Source organism: Euphorbia lathyris, chromosome 4, assembly GCF_963576675.1.
Source record: "Euphorbia lathyris chromosome 4, ddEupLath1.1, whole genome shotgun sequence".
Lineage (NCBI taxonomy): Eukaryota > Viridiplantae > Streptophyta > Magnoliopsida > Malpighiales > Euphorbiaceae > Euphorbia > Euphorbia lathyris.
Window position 1 is genome coordinate 71,174,831 of NC_088913.1, and position 21,230 is coordinate 71,196,060.

At 32.5% G+C, this 21,230-nt stretch overlaps 1 protein-coding gene and 1 non-coding gene across 2 annotated transcripts; one reads left to right on the forward strand and one right to left on the reverse strand.

Moving 5' to 3' along the window:
• The first annotated feature begins 330 nt into the window (after positions 1–330).
• LOC136228191 (small nucleolar RNA R71) lies at positions 331–437 on the forward strand. The gene has a single exon (XR_010688524.1). It is a non-coding gene; the product is annotated as a small nucleolar RNA R71 (small nucleolar RNA).
• Positions 438–11,934: 11,497 nt separating this feature from the next.
• Positions 11,935–13,925, reverse strand: LOC136226747 (expansin-A4-like). Its single transcript, XM_066015398.1, has 3 exons — positions 13,698–13,925; positions 13,279–13,597; positions 11,935–12,562 (listed from the first exon to the last, which is right to left on the reverse strand). Exons 1-3 carry the CDS (start codon positions 13,846–13,848, stop codon positions 12,253–12,255), a joined length of 780 nt encoding a protein of 259 aa, XP_065871470.1. The 5' UTR covers positions 13,849–13,925; the 3' UTR covers positions 11,935–12,252.
• Positions 13,926–21,230: the final 7,305 nt, after the last annotated feature.

Consider the following 21,230-nt stretch of genomic DNA (forward strand, 5'->3'; position numbering starts at 1 on the left):
TCTCTCTGGATTGGATCATTAGGATCGCATGGTGCCATAAACTTATCAATTTTGTGCGATAAGGCAGAAAATTGGGCTTGTAACATTGCTACTGGATCAAGATTCATTATACCTTTAACCGATGATGTACCTGAGGATGATGGTTTCGCCGTTGGTATATGTCCACGCTCTGCGGGCCACATACTGCTGTTGATTGCCATTTCCTCCAAAAGTTCTCTTGCTTGGGCGGACGTCTTCTTCATAAATAACCCTCCAGACATAGCATCTAATGAACCTCTAGTTGTAGGATTTAATCCATTATAGAATGTCTGCATTAAAAGTGCATCTGGCAGTTGGTGGTGTGGGCATAAACGTTGAAGTTCTTTAAAACGTTCCCAAGCTTCATAAAGAGTTTCATTATCATTTTGTGTAAAAGATGTCAATTCTTTGATGACTCTTGCGGTTTTTGCTAAGGGAAAATATTTCGATAAAAACGCTTGGGCTAATTGGTCCCAAGTTTCAAATGTTGCAGCAGGCATAGAAGTTAACCAAATTTTTGCCTTATCCTTCAAGGTGAAAGGAAAAAGGCGAAGTTTGATTGCTTCGGCTGTTACATCAGTAATTTTAAAAGTATCACAAATTTCTAAGAAATTTGTCAAATGTGCATTAGGGTTTTCGTTAGGTAGTCCTTAAAACGTTACGTTGTTTTGCAACATATTAAGCAAAGCAGGCTTAATTTCAAATTGATTTGCGTTTATACGGGGTCTAACTACACTATTAGTTACACCGGCCATTCCTGGCCTAGCATAATCCATAAGTGTCGGTGGATCAGCCATATTTTCTGGCTGGATTTTTTTGGTTTTTAAGGGTGTTTTGTCTTTGTTTTTGTTGTTTTTCTTGTTTTTCTTAAGTGTTCTTTCAATTTCTGGATCAAAAGGGTCTGGTGGCGTGCCCGAATTGCGCGAACTGCGCATGAACTTGAAATGGTTACACGAGCCAAACTACCTTCAAAACAAAATTGAAAACAAATATGTTATATAAACTGAAAAATAAATAAAATATAAAAATTGTATAAAAATAATGTGTAAACCTAGATTCGAAAATAAAATACGAAAAATAAAAATTTTGTCAAAAATTTTGGCGTATCCCCGGCAACGGCGCCAAAAACTTGTTGAGCGATTTCCGCAAGTGCACGGTTTCGCTTGTAGTAATAAAAATATCGATCCCATAGGGATACGTTTTTTTTAACGAAAAACTTATTTTTGAATCTGTTAATTTCGAACTTGTTAGATTTATTATTAATTGTAAATGAAAAGTGAAATTTGTCTAATTGAATTTAGGAAAAATAATTGTTTAATTGAGTTTATGAACTTTGAATACTTGAAAAATGCTGGAATAAGATTTTATATTTAGAATAAATCGATTGTTAGAAAGATCTTCTGATTTAAGGATGAATTTTACAAAACATGAACATTTAGAACTTTTTAGAAAAACAATGAATGTATTCATTTGCATTAAGCAAAGAAAACAACTTAAACTTTGTATCAATTATGATGATGAAATAAATGACGGAACCTCTAATTAATTGGTTTTGAACGCGACAAAACCCTTTCGGGATAGTTGCCCTTACTCAAATTAAAACTCTTTCGAGATGATAATTTGCCTAAGTGTTCAACAAAGTTTCCTTGTAATGATTTTGAATTCAACTGCGTATTAATGAAAACACCAGCCTCACTTATATTGGATTGGTTACCATAAGTGTTGCATAACGATTTGTCGAATAGAACGGACTTTATTAGATGAAATATAAATTGATACAAGTTTACAGAGAACATGGAGCATCGAGTTCTTCGAGGGCGTGCAAGTGAACGGCTTGATCAGTTCCTTTCCTTGGGTTTCCTCAGAGGTTGTCAGGCTCAGGGGCGAACACTCTACTCAATCTTCTCGTTGTAACTTCGTAATAGGTATTCGGTCGGCCACTACCATGATGCAAACTAAAACTGGAACAATGTCTAAACGCTACTGAGTTGTAATTAAACTATAAACAATATGTGTACCTCATCTTGTTTTGTACAGAATCTAATTTCTAACTCTCGAAATGTTTTTACTTAGAACTTAGACATAAGTTCTACGCTCTGATTCTATATCTATATTATAACATTTCATTGCATTTTTTCTCAACATCAACTCTTTATTTATAGATGTTGAAGGGTTGTGTTTGAAGTGATGTATCCGTTGGTTAAGAGTCGTGTCCGTTGTGAAAGGACGTCTTTATCCACTTGAACGAACGCGTTTCTTGGATTTCAGCATGTGTTAAATGCTTTTGGCAAATTTTCTGCACTTACCGAGGATAGGAATCCTCGGCCGTGAATGACGTAGCATTAAGTTGAACGTTGGACGAATGGGAGAAATGGCTAAACCACGCGTGTCGCGGCCGCGGGTTGGGGATTCACTGTCGCGGCACGGTGAGTTTTCTCACTTCTTTACTTTCGTTCGTGTCCTCGACTTGGTGCTTTCGATTTACGTCGTCTTTGACTCCTTTGGTAGGGTTTTTCTTCTGTTTTTGATCCTTTTTTGTTCCTATTTGGATTTTACCAAATATTTAGGTACCTTGCAAGAAAGAAAGATATTCGAGAGTAAAAGTAATCTAAACAGATATAAACAACATAAATTTGTAATAAAAATGATGTAAATGTTAATGATATTTTAGGTATATTTTGGGCTTAACAGCACACTGAACGTGTTAAGAAAATTAAACGCCCTCTTTGAAAAATGGATTCCCTCATATGTTTTCCCTCAGGTGGTATACTTCGTATGATTTCCCTCAAGAGGATTCCCTCAGGTAGTTCCCCTCATATTGATTCCCTTAAAAGGTTTTTTCAAGTGGCTTCCTTCAAATGGTTTCCCTGATTTTCTTCACGCGGTTTCCCACAGGCCTCCTCACGTTTTCCTCGAGTGATTTCCCTCGTGTGGTTTTCCTCATATGGTTTCTCTGGTTTCTTCAAGTGTTTTCCCTCATGGAAAGTGAGGTTCATGTCAGGAATGTCTAAATGAACTATGCACAAGGGAAGATAAACTAGGGGAAGGGAAAATGGATTGAGGATGAAAGATGGTGCACTAGGAAAACATCAAAAAAGTTTTCTAAGAAATCATTTTAAGAAAAAATTTCTTAAAAGGAAAAATTTCCTACAAAGTCTTCTCTAAAAAAATGTTTCCTAAAACATTCATTGCGAAAAAGGTTTTGCCATGAAAAGTGTATACCATGAGTGTATCAAGAAAACTTTATTTTTGGTGCAAACACTTGCATATTTAAATCAGATAAAATTCCAATATTTTAAATTTGTTGACTATGAAACTTCCATTCTATATTTTGAAAAAAAAAACTCTATCTATTTCAAAATAATTGTCATTTTTTACCAAATTACGCGTATTAAGAAAATGATTGATTTACATTAAATGTATAGAACATAGACTAAAATACTTTTTTTTTAAATCTCTTTATTAATAATTTTTATTTTTTCTGTCGCTCATTAAATTGAATAACTTTCCACATATTGAAAAATTAAAATGAAAAAAAGTGTAATTAACATTAAGCACATTAATAAGGGTAAAATAGGAAAAGATTGTTTTGAAAACTATACTCGACAAATAACAAATAATATGAAATAAGAAAATTTAATAATAAAAAAAGTGTGGTTTCATTAAGCCTAGTTACATTTGTAATTATCTTAACAAATTTATATTGCTTGAAATTACATTTTAAGCAATTTAGATTTTGCTCCGCCAAATAAAAGAATTGTGTACTTAGGCCTTGTTTGATAAGTCACTTAATGACCTAAATTAAAATATTAAGCACTTATTTAATTTAAGTGCGTTTGATAACAATTATTTTTTCACTACTTAAATTAATAAATTAAGTTAAAAAGCACTTATTTTGGTAAGTCAAAATATTTAACTTAACATATTAAGTTAGACATTATCAACTAATATTTTTATAATAATTATATCACTCAATATTTTCAACACTTATAATATTCAGCACTTAAATTCAGTACTTATTTTTTCAGCACTTAATTTTCAGTTTTATCAAACGGCACCTTAGATTGAGAGACATTGGAGCAGTTGTGGAAATGGGTAAAATCGAAGTAGTTGAGAGATAGAAAGACATGAAGATTTGAAAAAATAATACACATATTATTTGAAAAGTAATGGAGAACATATATATCCTTTACTGTTAGGAATAATTTTTTTTTAAGAATGAATTAATAATTATTATCAAATAAATTATATTTAAATAATTATGACCAGATTTAAGTAGTTGATCTTACAAAATTGTGGATCCAATTTCTCTTCTCAAGAATTATACAAAATTTATATTGATTTTATGCATGTAATAGAAGAAAGAAATAAAAATAAAAATAAATGTGAAAAAAACGTATTAAGTATGTAAACAGGACCGGTCTTAATATTTTATAGGCTCCAGGTCAAATAAGAGATAAAATGCTTTTAATAAATAAAAAATTATACTTAAAAGTTTAAAATAGAAATTTAGATCCATTTTAGATTTAAAATATCATATTATTTGGTCTCCTTTTAGATATGAACGAGTATTATAACTATATTTATAATATTTTTTTTTAATATATTAGTAAAAATTAAAAATTGGGTTTGGCCCTAGGCGGCCACACTTATGATCTATGCCAGGAGCGACTCTACACGTAAGACACATTAATAATTAATTTTGGTTTAGCAAGGTACATGATTTAAAGAATGGATACGGCACCAAAATATGTCTATGGTTTTTGGGGAAGTATCAATTTAGGCTTCACGTACAAAATAACACCAATTTAGACTTAACGTTTAAAAAATGGTACTAGTTTAGGCTTCGATAACAGCAGTTTATTGAAAGTTGCCGGTTCAATCTTGATTCACGTCGGTTTATTGAAGTTTGCCGGTTAAACTCGGACAAAACTCCTTGCCGGTTCCCGGTTGAACCGCTCAAACTGGCCGGTCCAATCCGAAGTTTATAACATTGCAAATTAGACAAGGGGTGTTCAAACTTGGGTTGGATGGATTATAGTATAATTTTAACCCAACCAATATAAGGAACTTTTTTTTTTTTAAAATGGATTGGGTTATAATGGGTTATGATGAGTTGTATGAATTTTTTAAGTGGGTTAGATGGTTTGGGTTATAGTGGGTTTGATGGGTTATTGTATATTTATCATGAATTATACATAACAATTCAACTCCATTTTTTTATTGTGCTGATTTTTTTTAATAAGCCGCTGATTTTTTTATTATAATAATAATAATAATAATAATAATAAGTAAACCTCAAAATCATAGTTAAAGGTAGAAGTGTTTAACGGTCGGTTCGATCTGAAAATCGAAGTAACCGAATACCACTTAAAATGAAAACCGAACCGAATAATATTAACAAACAGAACCAAATCGAATATTTCAGTTCGGTTCGATTTGGTCCTCGGTTTTATCATTTATTAAAATAGGGTTTCTGTTTTTTATTTTAAACAACAAAAATTATAGTACAGTTATATTATAATATAACTTAGTTATATATTTTGATTTTCAACAAAGCTAATAGTTTTGATTTTGAAAAAAACAATTGATGTATTTATTTTTGTATTTTTTTTAAGTACAGCACGAATATATATGTAATATATTTATATTAATTTATGTTACAACTTCAATTATATATTATACTATAATTTATATAATATATTATTTTTTTAAATATATATTTATTAAATGGTTCGGTTAACCGGTAACTACGGGTTTTAAACACCCTAACCCGAAACCAAAACCGAAACCGGTACTTATCTATTTTTTTTACCATTAAGAAAACCATCAGTTCAGTTAACCGACTCTTTCGGTTCGGATTACCAGTTTTCAGTTCGGTTTGTCCGGTTTATTTGCCCACCCTAAAAAGTGGTGGGCAGTAGAAAAGTTTGAGTTGTAAACTCATTGTTCTTGAAAGAAGATAAAATTGTAGTTGTGAATTGAACATAAAGGTGTTGGACTAATAACTTTTATTTTAAGACGTAATTGAATAATTTTTATTAATTCGAAAGTTGCAAACTGTTAAATCTGATAATTAATAATAATAAATTGTTAATTCATCTTTATTTCGGTTGGTTCGGTTAATTCAGTTATTTTATCATAAATACCGAACCGACCGATATTATTGATATATTTCAATATTGGAAACCAAAACCGAATCTAATAGATCGAAAACCGAACTGAAAAACCGAAATACATCGGTTCGATCGGTTATTTCGGTTCGATTCAGTTTTTGAACTCCCCTAGTTAAAGGGAAATAAATCAATATATTAATATCAAAATACAGACCGATGAAAAATATAAAAAAATTAAAAGCCAAATCAATCAACCATTGACGCATCTTGTTTCACGACCATGGGTAATCTTGCCTTTTTGCACTCCGAAAAGTAATTAAAATCAAAATTAATTAATAACAAATAAAAACAATGATGAAAAATAAAAAATAAATATTATGGGATAAATTGTTACCTATCTCGGAGGCTTAAATTAATTAATAACTCTAAAAACGGTGTCAATGGAGGTGTCGATTCCGACAGTGGCGTTCGACGAGCGAAGACGGTGGTCCGATCAGGAGGCTTTAAGGCGGTGGAGGAATTTGAATGGAAGATGTTGGACGGATAGGGTTTACATAATGAAAGAAGAAGTTAATTGGATGGGTATTAGGTTTTTCACAAATAAATATTATCTTTTTTTTTTTAAGTTGGGTTGGTGGGTTAATTGGATGAGTTATTATAACCCAACCCATATAAGTCAAATAATTTTTTTCCGTAATCCATCCAACCCATAGAACCCATATATAACTCATCTGTACATGTTCCATGGGTTGGATGGGTGGAGAATGGATGGGAACCATCCATATTTGAACACCCCTAAGAAAAATAGAGAAAATTGAAAGTGAGAATGGGTGTTGACTTTAAAAATAGAGAAAATTGAAAGTGAGAATGGGTGTTGACTTTGTGGATTATTTGTTTATTCTTAAGCATTGTTAGTTTCCAAATGTAGACAGTTACGTCCTCAAATGTATAAACTTAATTATTTTTCCATAATTCAAGTAACACTACATTATTAGCATGCTAGAATATTAATGTCCACATCACTAAAATTAAGAAACAAATATCCTTAATTTAAGTAGCTTTAGTTACAATATTAAAATATGCCACTTTAAGTAATGACGGAAAATTATTTCAACAAATTCTACCTTACTTTCTTTTCCATTCTCATTGTTGCCAAAACAAAAAGAAAAAAGCTCTCACATCAACCTAACTATTATTACTATTATTATTATTATTTGGGAAAGGTAAAAAAAAATTGTAATTTGATTAATTTATAAAGATAGTCTCGTGATTCTCTAATTTATAAATATGAATTTGTGATTTGTGAAGTTTGTAGAGGTAAATGATTTATGAGTCAATATTTCGGCGAAATAATACTTATGATTTAGTTAATTTACAAACCAAGCGAGTTTTTAATTGCGCCAAATCATTTTCTTTTGAGGTAAATAGCAACTCAATAATTTTTTATGAAATATCTGAGTTTACAAAATTCACAAATCATAAATACATGTTTTTGTCAACTTTTAAATCATAGTAGTGCTTTTTACAACTTAGTTACACTGTAAAATTTGTTTCTGTACTTTTTCCGTATTATTTCACATAATGCTTTTAATGCTTTTAACCTATTGAGTATAGGTTTAAAACATTACTTGGCTATAGAAAATGTTGTGGATGACATTTGATATTTTATTTTGTAATATTTACATTTTTTTTATTAAAGAAAAGAAATATTTACCTCTTGATGTATGTACTATTTACTGCCCAGTTGCTATAAGCTTGACCAGGTTTACCAAGTTCCTATTCCATTAGTCCATGCTCATTTTCAATCTATCACACATAAAAGGAGAAGCCAATAAATACTCTTTTAATAAATATATTGGTCTATATTCTTATAATATTGTTCTTATAAAGACAATGAGTTTACCTGGGATATATTTATAGCATTGTTAATATCTCTGTAAATTCATACATGTTCAGTTCATAATCTCTAATGTTAATAATATTTAAAACAAAAAGAACAATATCTACATTTCTCATCATCACCCAAAATAACAAGATCTACCTTTCTCAGCATCATCCAAAAAGAGCAAGATTTACCTTTCTCAACATCACCCGCAAGAGCAAGGCCCACCTCTTAACATGAATTTAAAATGCAAAATCAGTGTATCTAAGATAAAGAACAATCTTTTTCATTAGTAAATCTGATGATTACTATAAGTTTGATCAAGAAAATTTGTCAATTAAATCAATGTACCTAAGAGAAAGACCCAATCTTTTCATTGGTAAAGTCAAACAATTAATACATCCTTATTCCAGTAGTTGTTACCGCAAGAGTAAATCTGATGATTATTACAAGTTCGATTAGGAAAAGCTAGATTAAGGAACAACAAAACCCTAATACATCGAGGAAGAGAACAAATAAAGCTTACCAGTTCTATGTTTCGATTTCAAAAACAGAGATTTGCATAGAGAAAGCTTCCATGGAATTAGCCAAAGAGAGGGATGGGAGAGCTAAACCCTGAAGCATCGAGCTGAAGATGAGCTTAAAGAAACCTAATTTACCCTGTAGGTTTTGGTTTATATATGAGCTGAAATGTTATTAAAACGTTTGAGCGCGTTAAATTTGGATAAGTAAAGGTCGGCCGTGAAACTTGTTTTTATTTGCCGCTTTTTTTTCAGACAACAATGACAGTTATATATACGTCATGTCATCTAATGATTAAATACCTTTTTGATTAAAATCGCGTTTTCTTGAGGTGACAGACGTGTGTCATCGTAACGCCACATGTGATTTGAGGTTGTTTGCGCATAAGCTTTCAGATGACATATATTTACTATAATATCTGTCATATATCTTGTGTCATAGGAGAGAAAAAATGACATAGTGATTCCATCAAGGTTTAAAGTATTTGGAAAGTCAAAGCAGCTAAGGAGTCCATGCATGCCCAATTGTTTGCTTTTGTAGATAAGTTCCCTTATTAATTTATCCATTAAACTGTCACTTAGAACAAGGTGGTGAATGCTCTAAGTCGAAGGGTGAACCTGCTCAAGACTTTAGCTTTGAGGTTGATACCTTTGAACATCTGGAAGATGATTACCAAGAAGATTTGGAATTTGGCAGCATGGGGCAAAAATGGTCGGCCAATGGTAACGATGGAGACTTCTACTTGATGGATGGATATTTGATGAAAGGGAATCACCTTTGCTTACCTATTACTACCATGCAGGAGAAAATGATGTAGGATTTGCATGAAAGAATCTTAGGTGGACACTTTGGACGAAATAAGACCTTCAAAGTTATAAACTCTCAGCATTTTTTTACCTAAGATGGGGAAGAGTATGACATACTTGGCGGAGAGATGCTACTTTTGTCAAACTTCTAAGGGTCATGCTAAGAATATTGGCTTACCCATGCTCTTGTTTGTTCCAAATTGCATTTCAGATGACCTATCTATGAATTTTGTTTGTCTTGGATCTCCCAAGAACTCAAAGGGAATGTGAATCGATTTTCCAAAATTGCACTTTTCCTTCCTTGTAGGAAAACCAATTACGCTTTCACTATTGCCAAAATATTCAATAGGGACGTTGTGAGATGGCATGAAGTTTCCAAGCCCATTGTGTTGGACAGAGATATTAAGTTCCTCAGTCATTTTTGGCATACTCTCTAGGCATTATTTGATTCACCTTTGGAGTTTAGCACCACTACTACTCACCCTTAGACTCATGGCTAGGCGAAGGTTATGAACTGAATATCATTAGGAACCTCAAAAGAAATAAGATAAGGAATTGGGAATTCACAATGGCACATGTAGAGTTTCTTACAATGATTTAATACATTAGCGAACCGAATGATCCTCTCTGTTTATACCAAAGTGTCAAATTACACCCTAAAGCTTTCAAGAACTCCATCCAGGATGTCTCGGCTCAAAGATTAGCCAAAGAGATCCAACAAATGCATGAATAAGTATAGGAGAGGCTAGAGAAGAGCAATGCCAAGGTAAAAAAGAAAGTTTATAAACACCGAAGACACCTACATTTTGAAGTTGGATTTTAGATGATGGCGTATTTGAGCAAAAAAAGATTAACTAAAGCCACAAGCAGTAAGCTCAAACCACGAAAATATGGCCCATACGAAGTCTTTAAGAAGTTAGGTTATGAATGCTTATGTTGTTGAACTTCCGAACTTGTTAGGGAAGATTTTGTAGTCCTTCAACATGAAAGATGTCAGCCCCTACAAGGAAAACAAACCACTCGACTATCCACCAAACAACATAGGTCCACCTTTTTTAAGAGGGAGTGAGTGACTGGACATTTCATTTGAAGAGATCTGGTAAAAAGAAGAGGAGCTACGAAAGATTGCATCGATAAACCAAAAGGAAGGAGATCTAAATAATGCAAGGTCATGTGACCGATGAACAAGGATTGAAAGTGCGGACATATAACAATAATAGGATGAAGTTTCAAATAATAAAGAAAGATCGAATGCTTCAATCGGGGAAGGAGATTCGAAAGACAACAATTTCCTTACAAAAGTTATTAGAATATTTTGGTCATTAAATCTACTTCACTATGAAATATTTAAATTATTTTGTAAGTAGTGCAGTCTTTTGTTAGACATTTTGATTATTTCATATTTTTTATCCTAGGATTTTGGATCAACTCTAAATTCCTTCGATTCTCTTTTTTATATGTCGTTTGGGGTTTACATCAAAACCATGACCAATGCAATATCAATTAGATTATTGAAATGTCTAATTTACTTTTAATACTTTTCTCATAAATTTATACTTCTACGCAAATTCTTATTCTTTTATGGTTAGAATTATTTGCATTAATACTATATATAATGGTAAATTTGAAAAAATATTATGAAAAATGCATTGGTAATACAAAACAACATATACAAATGAATAAATTGAAAACCAATATATAACAAGGAAACAACTTTTTCTAAATCTTTTAGTAGTTTAACAATTCCTTCAAACTAAACTTGATCAAAAAATTTAAATTTCTTTCTCTCAATCCACTCTTGAACCTTATCAATAAAGAGTGTCTAATCAACATATTAAAACGGAAGAAGGTAGGATAGATCCGAGTGGTAAATAGTTGAATCCCTATTTATTTGGTTTGGTGTTCATGTTTTATTCACTACTTTAACAAAATTTAACCTTTATTAATAGGGTAATTAATTTATTAGTCCCTATATTTTGACAAAACACACTGTTTAATCCCTGTATTTTCAAAAACACACTATAAGGTCCCTAACTTTTTTCTCAGTTAACTGTTTAGTCCCTAACGTTTTTCTCGGTGAACTGTTTAGTCCCTAACGTTAGACTCTCATGAAGATTTTGTTAGTCAATTTGGATTTGCATTCTTCTTTTCTTTTCCTTTAAACTCTAATACATCTGAAATCAACTTTGAGTATTTTTCTTCTTGATTTTCTTCTTAATCGTTCAAATTCGTAAGCATTGGGTCTTTTCTTTTTCTTGTTCTCCATACAAATAGCTTCTTCTTCTAAATTAGATTTTCTCTTCTAAAGTTTGAAGGTAAATAGTAAAGGGTAATTTAGTCATTTTCGAAGTCATAAACGATAAAAAAATCTAAGAAACAGACGGAAGGACTAAACAGTTCACTGAGAAAAAGGTTAGGGACCTTACCATGTGTTTTTGAAAATACAGGGACTAAATAATGTGTTTTATCAAAATATAAGGACTAATAAATTAATTACCCTTATTAATAAGTAATTTGTAAATTCCATTTTAAATTTCTATCGAGGTCTAAAGTTTACGGGGAAAACCGAAATTAAAGAACAAAGGCAATGGACACAAAATAGAGAAGTAATTAGTATTAATAGAAAGCAAAATATATAATTTGGTATTAAACTGTATAAGTAAACTAATGCTGCGGGCTGCATTTTTAACATTTGCAACCACTTTCAGCCAATTTCTTACGATTTTAACTTTTTCACCTTTTCCACCCCACTTCTTTAACAAAAGTTCACCTAAACACCACTCACTCTCTTCCCATTTCAACTTTTCCCATAAATAGGAAAAAGAAAAACCCCCATTAACTCACTAAAAATAAAAAGAAATAAATCAAAAATATTAAGCGGGACTTCTTCTTTTTTCCAATTTTGAAATTAGACCCTGAAGTTCTTTCCAACAAAAGTTTGCCCAAATTGCCAATTTGAAGGAGCGATATTCCAAGAAGTAGAAGTGCGTCTATCACTGCCTGTAACCCTGAACGAAAGTGACTGTCCAACCAAAACAGAGTTTGACTGCCAGTTTTGACCCCAGTTTCGGCTCAAGCTCATCCATCCGGTCTTTGTTCCTTTAACGCTCGCCTTCACTACATCCCCTGCACCTGCCACGTTGGTGATTAATACTAGGTTGAAGTAACGGAATCCGTTTATTGTGAACCTGATTCCTCCTTGCTTTCTACATGCCACCCTGTAAATAAATAGATGGAAATATTAGTCATTTTCTAAGGCTATTTCAGCCATTTACACAAAATGTTCTTAATTTTATCCAATGAGAACATGATTCTACTAAGTCAAACGAAATCCACGGCTCTCATTTTTTCTTAAAAAGTTAAATTTCTATGGATAATTTAAGATTTTCTTTTTATAATTAAATCTGATTAATTGGTGGTTTCAAAAAAAAAAATCTGATTAATTGGTCCTTGAAAAAACATTAATATCATAGTGAAATAATCGTTTTATAAATTTATTTTAATTTACAAAATGATACAACGTTTATCATTTTTTAGAAACTACTAACATACAGAATGACATAACTTTTTAAACGTTTCTAATTAAAATCAATTTTACTAAATGTCTATTTCTAATTAAAATCAATTTTACTAAATGTCTATTTATTTTTATTTTTTCTTTTAAGTCTAAATATTAGACAAAAAAAAAAAACCTTTAGTAAAAATTTAAAACATATGCTTTTAAAATAAAAATCAACTAATAACCATTGTCTATCCGTAACTGCAAACAGAAGCGATTGAAATAAAACCACTTTAAATACTATTAAAAAATAACATATAACTATCATGGAAAAAAAAAAAGGAAGAATCAATTTTCAAATCATATTCTATTCTTTTCTTCCATGCTTAAAATATCAAAACTTATGCCGAAATTGACAATTGCGAAAAGAATTACCGCCGATAAGATACGGGGACGATTCCGGCACGATATTCGGCGATCTTAAGAAACATAGGCATAGCAAGATCAAAATGAGGGCGAGGAGGATTACACCAGCCGCCATTGTCACTCGGCTGAGCATAATTAGGAGGACAAAAGTTAGTCGCCGTAATAAAGATTGACGGGCTACCGGAGTGACACCAGGTCGGATCATTAGCACACTTAATTTCAAAACAAGCACCGCAACTAAGCCCATTGTTAAACAGAGCTGTGCTTAGCGCCGCCGTGTTCACACCGTACCCTTGGCTGTACAGATTTCCATAACCACAAGCACCACCTGAAACCCCCAAACATAATCGAATTAGAAAACTAAATCAACATCAAAATCAAAATCGGTGTTGATTTTATAGTTGAAATTGAAATTGAAATTGCAGTACCCATAGTGCCGGAAGCGTCACTGCCGCCGTAGAAAGTAGCGTGAGCGCTCTGCCATGAACCGCCGGAATAAACACCTGGAATTCTAGCGTCGGCAATGGTGAGAAACAGCACGAAGAAGGAGATAACAGGAATTGAAATTGTAACCGCCATTGTTGTTGATATACTAAGGTTTTGAAAAGAGGGGAAATGGAAGAGAGAAGGGGATGTTTGGATGTGAATGTGGAGAAAGGGGAAAGAGCAGAGTGGTATTTATGGAGGGAAGGAGGGCATGAAAATTGTCAAAAAGGGAAACCTAATTATCTCCCTTAATTAGTGGTGTTTTCTACGTTGATTAGTAGATAATTAAAAAAAATTAAAAATCAATTCAGTTTTAATTTACCCATTTTACTACATTTAATTGCTTTTTAGTTGTTTTACAAAACTGCCCTTAATATTAGCGTTTTTGTAAGAAAAAGTAAGGGGTAATCATGGAAGAGGGACAAAGTGTAACTATATCCATAAAAGTACAAGATACAAAAAGATACCCCTATTCTTTCAATTAGTTACCGATTTTATCTCTAATGCCATAATGATGCAATTAAAAGTCAAATTGAGTCCATTTGAAAGTTACATTATCTGTATTGCACATATGTATTAACATTTATTAGTATTTATATATAATTAAAAAAGTAAAAAAAAATACTAGTATGTTAAACAAAAAAAATATATCATGATATCACAATAAACATAAATTATTTTGTTTTTTTTTCAATAAATTAAGTTCAAAATAGTCTCTACAGTTCGTATATAAGATTAGTACACATGGATGTAACATTGACACTTTTTTTTTAAGAACATTGATGTTTATTAGTAACAGATCAAATATATAGTACGTATTATTACGTCACTGGATATTTTTATTTACTCAAAATCAAAAATATATTTCACAGTTTTTTTTAAATTACGTCTCAATCTATAAAAAAAATCAATTAGATGTCTTTTAAATCTAAAATATATATAAAAAATAGACCTTTTAAAGCCTAAATGACATTAACATATGTATATAAAAAAAATTAATATATATATATATATAGGCTCCTCTAGCCTTGAGCCGGGAAGGCCAGACTCCTAGCCTGGGTCCAAGACAGTTTTGAATAGTTCCTAAAGTTAGCATATATGGTCAATTTAACACAAATAGAAGTTTATGTATCAATTTAGTCTTAAAAGTGATAATATTTAACAAATTTGGTCACATTTAATAGATTTGTAGGTAATAAATGTGATTTTATTTGTACTAATATGTTAAATTTTGTCAACTTAGGAATGAGTTGATACTTAATCTTCGATTTAAACTGATCATGTCTGTCAGCTCATAGTCATTTTGACCCTTAATTCTTTTTTTAAGTAAATAATATTGATATGGTAGAATCTGTGTGATAGTGCCATGACGTCTAAGAGAACTTCTCTGATGTCCGAGATAAAACAGAAAAATGATTAAGGCCAGGCTGTTGACCGACGACATCACTCTGATAAGTTAGGAGAGTATGATATTAGAGCACTACATAATTGAGAGTAAATTGCAATAGATGTATATATGTATCTTCCAATGGAGCCATTGGTAAAATTGGTAATTAATATTCTTCTTGAAGGACATGTGTCAGCTTCTGACTGGTGGATGTATTTTAGGTAGTTAGTAGTCTACCTGAATTGAGATTCCTTATATTTATGATATGAAGCGGATTTGGTATGTATGACATTGGTCAACGTATATTGAGGAACATTTATTTCTGTTTAGTTTGATACGGTCGTCTCCATTACTCTAAACATCTATAAAGGATGGCTTGATGCACTACGCGTCCCTGCTAAGTGAGGGTATGGGGAGGGTCTCACTACAATGGTGTATTAGGGACAAGTCTTATCCTACCAATTTTTTAGCAAGAGGTCGCTTCTAAAACTCAAATTCATGACCTTTCAGTCACACGACAACAACGTTTAGCGTACTTTTTATCTAAACGTCTATATTAACTTAAAATGAGAATATGTATACTCTGATATATATTCACGTAATATTAGATAACAAGTGTGGTATACGAAAACAAAATACATATTGTTTTTTTTTTAATATGACACCTTATGATTATTAGATGGTGAATATATTAGGGGGATATGGAAAGGGGTTTGCTTGAAATTGAAGTAGTGCCATTGAATTGATTAGAAAAGATTTGGTCCCTTTATTTGTGATTTAGTTTTGCCTTGAATTGGAGGGAAAGAGTGGGGCTAACTTATTGTACGGATTCGAAATCTCTAAACATAATTCTACTACACTTCTCTATTCACATGCTTACCTATAATAACTACTTTCTTTCACTGTGCCTCAATTTTCAGTTTTATTTTGGTAAAACACAATTTTGAACTCTCCAACTATTTTTTATTAAACAAATTATTTACATTTTCAATAATGCAATTCATTTTCCCTACTTTAGCTTTTAGCAAAATTTGATCTAGAATTCATTGACATATGATATTTGAAGTGTTCGCTGATAATCTATGAATACTCAATTGATATTTTAAGTGGTTTTACTGAAAAAATTAAAGACTCGTATAAATGATTAACTTACTTTAAAATAAATGTTAATGATCAATTTTGTGTTTCTTTGAATTAATTTAAAATAACGTGGGTTAACAACAAAATTCGATATTAATGTTGCTACTAATTGATGAATTGTGTGAATTTTTGGTGGCCATATGGTTCTTTTTTCTTCTGTATCTGGTTGCTTTCTGCAAAATAAGGAAGTCGGTGGAGGACTCTCTAATTCATAAGTCAATGTCTTCCTTAAGAATAATAAAATAAGTAGGTTATTAGAAATATAGTAATGTACCTCAAGTTTTCTTTTATAAAGTATCCTCATAGTCCTAATTATTATAGGACTTTACTTCATTCATTCATCCATCCTCCCATTAGGAGTCCATATTAGAATAGGAAGCTAAACATGAAAAACGCCTATCTATAATCGTTACCTAAATAGAATTTTCAAAAACTATAATGCAATATTTCTTACTGAATAATTAATCTAAATCCTTCAGTTTCTAGTTCAAGCTATCTGACCCAAACCTTAATCACATGTCCTTCGGATAATATTTTCATATTATCACTAATAATATAAAGTTTAGACTCAAACTAAGAATTACATAGTTTTGAATTGAATGTTGAGCACAAGTTAATTGTGTATCCGTAAACCAAAATCAACTAGATCGAGATTCTCGATAGAAAACTTTCTGACGCTTAAGTTAATTTTTTTATTAAATAGATTTAGTAATAATGGTAGGATGGAAAATTAATAGACTCTTAGCATAGTGATGGTTTGGAGGATAACAACCACCGAGAGTTGTTTATTCCGAGTTTGAGAGTTTGGGATCAGGGGAAGATTCTTGTCAACATGTTAACAATATCCCTAGGGAGGTGGTTGCTGTTCTTTGTAATACTTGGGAGACGCCAACTTTGGGATTTCTAAAATGTAACATTGATGAAGTTATGTTTATCCACAAATCGAGCTATAGGTCAAAAGCTGCTATTAGAAATGCAGAATGTAGTTTTATTACCTGCCGGAGCACTATTCACATGCACTTAATTGAGGCTTGCTTGGCCGAAGCTTTTGCCCTTTGTGATGTAATCAGATGGGTTCTTTCGATGAATCTACATAATGTTTGCTTTGAGTCTGATGCTAAAATAGTTATTGATAGGTTCCAATCCAATAAACTAGACTTTTCAGAGTTAGGAAAGGTTATCCAAGAGTATAGGGATATTCTTTACTTTAGACAAGACATTTGGGTGTCATATGTTTCCCATTTAGCAAATGAGGCAACTCATATCGTTGCTCGATAGTCCCTTTCTATTGATAAATGTGTTGTTTCTTTTATTATTCGTAGTTGATTAGTTGACTCTTTATGTGACGATTCTGCTTCTTAGTAATGAATTAGTTCTTTTTCTAAAAGCTATGAATATAGAAGATTATAGGACAATATTCATAGGCACACGTAGTTAATATCTTGTGCACATTTTTGGATGAGAAAGATTTCAAGCCTCTTATCTAGTAGGGCCAATTGCAAAATAAAGGAGGTGTCGGTTGTCCGGCATAAGTATTCTGATCCCAGCGTAAATACTCTAATGTCTAAGTTAGTTTCAGTATGAGATGATGAGAAAAAAGAATGAAAGGAGGCTAGGGATTTTTTAGTATACCTAAAAGATTCCCTAAAACCTTGCATGTCTTTTCGTTAGGACTTTTGAGGTGTCACATTTCTATTGGGACAATGTGACCCTCCAATGGAAACTCTTCACGTGTAAAGTGTTGGTCCCTAGTAATTAGATCCAAGGGGGGGATAGGAACTAATGTAACTTTTTCGCTTTTAATTATGCTGACTTAATGTTATTTTAAGAGTTTGTTAACTCAGCGTGTTGGTCAGCACGGCCGATTGATTAGTCAGACAGTTTTAGTTCTATGCTGACTAAGACTGCTTGACTTGAGAGTTGAGAATTGACTCTTGAGAGGTCAGCTTCCAACTCAGCACTCAGATTTACTCAGTTTCAGCTTTAATAATTTATATGCTGAGTAAATATCACAAGCAACACATGCACATATATATATATTGAGAGAAAGAGTTTAGAAGTTACTCAGCACGACTTATCCTGGTTCGGCCTCTCTGCCTACGTCCAGTCTCCAGTTCCTTCTGGGATTTTCAATCCAATACTGAGCTCTTTCAAGGTAGAGCACAAACCATTTACAAGGCAGTGAGTATGCAAGAGTACGTCCTCTATTCGTCTACTCAGCTCCTACTAAGTACTACAACCCATCACTTAGATTTTTCTACCACTGAATGCTTACGACCAAGCACTCAGCATACACTCTCAATATTACAATTGATAAACACTTGTTCTCTTTTCAGTAAAGAACACTTTAGAAGATTACACAGAATCACTCTAGCATTTACACAAAGAATAGAAGATTTGGTGTAAGATCTTTGTATTTGAGTGCTTTGAAGATTTCTCTCTTGGATTTTTCTTCTTTGTAATTCGGCAAATGTCCAAGTGAAATCCTTGTCCATTTTATAGATGAATTCTGGAGATTAGACCGTTTGAATTTGGTGTGTCCGTTGATTCCAAAATGGCTCTTTTAGTAGACAGCTTCTGGTCAGCTTCAGTTTTGCAGGCCAATCCTGTCATCTGTTTTCTTCAGGTGTCAGCCTTGTCTTCTTCCTACAAACTTGTCTTTTTGTGGCAGTTGTCTTTTACCAATAATCCATTGACCCATGTTTCTTGGAATTAGTCTTCTGTGTATTTTCGAGGCTTCAATTATTGGTGCAGAAGATTTGCAGACTTTGTCCTTTAGTGAACGGATCCTTCATGCTATCCTGACTGTCACTCAGCTTCATTCGTTATCTTCGAATGTTCAACTTCCATGCTGAGTTCCTTCTTAGTCAGCTCCGTTCTGTTTATACAATTCTGAAGGAGTCTTCTAATTTAGTCAGCTTCGTTCTGGCAACTTTGAAGGAGACTTCTGATACTGAGTTCTACTCCACTCAGCTTCTATTCTTTCATGCTGAGTTCCGTTCAACTCAGCTTGGCTTATGCTGACTTTTGTCCTGTCTAACTTTATATATATATTTTTGCACTCAATATTGAACAAACACATTAGTACAATTAAATCAAAGCATTTAAATTTAATTGCCTCTTAATCATGGATGATTTTATCAAATCAAAATCTTGTGGAAAGGTGTTTCAACATAAAGTTCCTTCATGGTTGTGTTCACACTGACACTCGATTTTTAGATCAAGTGATCTAGTTTTTTATGGCCATCAAAGGCCAACTCTCTATTCATGTAAGAGTGTTCGACCTATTATAGAACCAAATAACCTTATTCACTTGAAAGTCATATATCCGAGACTCTATTCTTGACCAAGAGTTGATGATGCGTTTTCAGGAAATATTTATCTGCTTGTTATAATATAGAATCCGATGAAATGAAAATATCCCTAAATGTAATGGGTAATTTATGAATTTTTTCAAAGTAGAATACAATCCATCTCTATATATATGTTGAGCTTATGATATTTGTAGGTTGGTCCATGACTCATTCTGCAACACAAAGTTCTATTTTTATCAACAACTATTTTTGTAGTCAAGAGGGACTTGATAATTCCCTTGGAATTTTCCTCATTCAGTAAAATAATAATTAAATTAGTAAAAAAAATTGATAGAATAACAATATAATTATATAGTAAAAAGAAAATAGCTAGTGTAAAATATAATTAGTAAAACCAATTCACATATGGAGCAATTACAGTATCTAATTATAGGAAATAATTAAATCCCAATATCCCAACTCATATACTCATAATCCAGTCAGTATATCATTAACATACTTTTTATTCAAACTACTATAAATATCGATGGATGCCATTTATATGTTAGCTTGATTGTTTTAAATTATGATTGAAAAGTAGCAAATGAAAGGGTTGATTGCATTAATGGTGACTGAAATTTGAAATTAGTTTTAAAAAAGTTACTGAATTTCATTGCACTAATGGTCACTGAAATCCCAAGTCTTTTGTTTGTCTATAGAGATGTTTCTCAAGAGGTTCCCCAATGTTCAGTTCACAACATACATCTAGCCATTGGTTTGAGTATGAGTGATGATACTAAATTTCAAGGGTTAGGCAAATAATTCCCAAAGAATATACCAAAATTGACCAAGGAACTTGGTGTGCTGTTTGAAACAGTGCTTTTAAGAACTCCATGTCACAGTTTCTCGAAAGAATAGTTGGTAATGATGTCTTCCTTTTTGAAATGTGATTCTCTTCCGTCTCCGGTGATCTGAAAGGATAACGATCGTTAGAAAAGGGGTCGAAGTTCCGGCGAACCCTCTCTGATGCTAAAGTCATTCACGTATTTGAGGAAGTACAAAGTTTAACTTGAAAGCAATTGAATAGGAGAGATGGAGTGATTACATACCTTTAACTCCGATTCTCAAGCTATTTATAGGCAATAAAGTGTGTATACCTGGACATGTGGCAACATTTGATTGGTCTTTGGACCCTATCTTTACGTTCCGTATTAAATGTGAATTGAGGAACGTCCCTTTTGGATTTTGAGTGACCATTGGTCCACGTGTCCTTTGAGGCAGCTTCCAACCGAAGCTTTATTCATCTATTCCACATCTGAATGCATTCCTTCATGGGTTTTAGCCCAAATGTTGGATTCGGGTCTAACCCAAAGCACAAGCATTCGGCCCAAATGATTACTACCATATCAGATGTCCCCCTTAGTTTCATAATTTAGGGCTTCATCAATCGAAGCATTGAAGAGACAAGTTTGGCTCTGATGATGTCATCTTCTCCCATCCCCACCAAATTAGGATATTTACCCAATACCTAGAGTGGGAGATGAGATTTCTACTGCCCGTAGGTGTTGTGGCTGTGGTAAATGAATTTGCTCTTTGCCCCTGCCAATTTACCCCAAATGCCTAGCTTGAGCTTCTCAGTTTTGATAAAATTTGCA

Bases quoted from the DNA above. Each gene is read 5' to 3' on its own strand.
- LOC136226747 (XM_066015398.1), bottom strand. From the start codon at position 13,848: ATGGCGGTTACAATTTCAATTCCTGTTATCTCCTTCTTCGTGCTGTTT. The intron at 13,598-13,697 runs GTACTGCAATTT...TGGGGGTTTCAG, and splicing joins TGACGCTTCCGGCACTATGG to GTGGTGCTTGTGGTTATGGA. The intron at 12,563-13,278 runs GTAATTCTTTTC...ATTTATTTACAG, and splicing joins GTCCCCGTATCTTATCGGCG to GGTGGCATGTAGAAAGCAAG.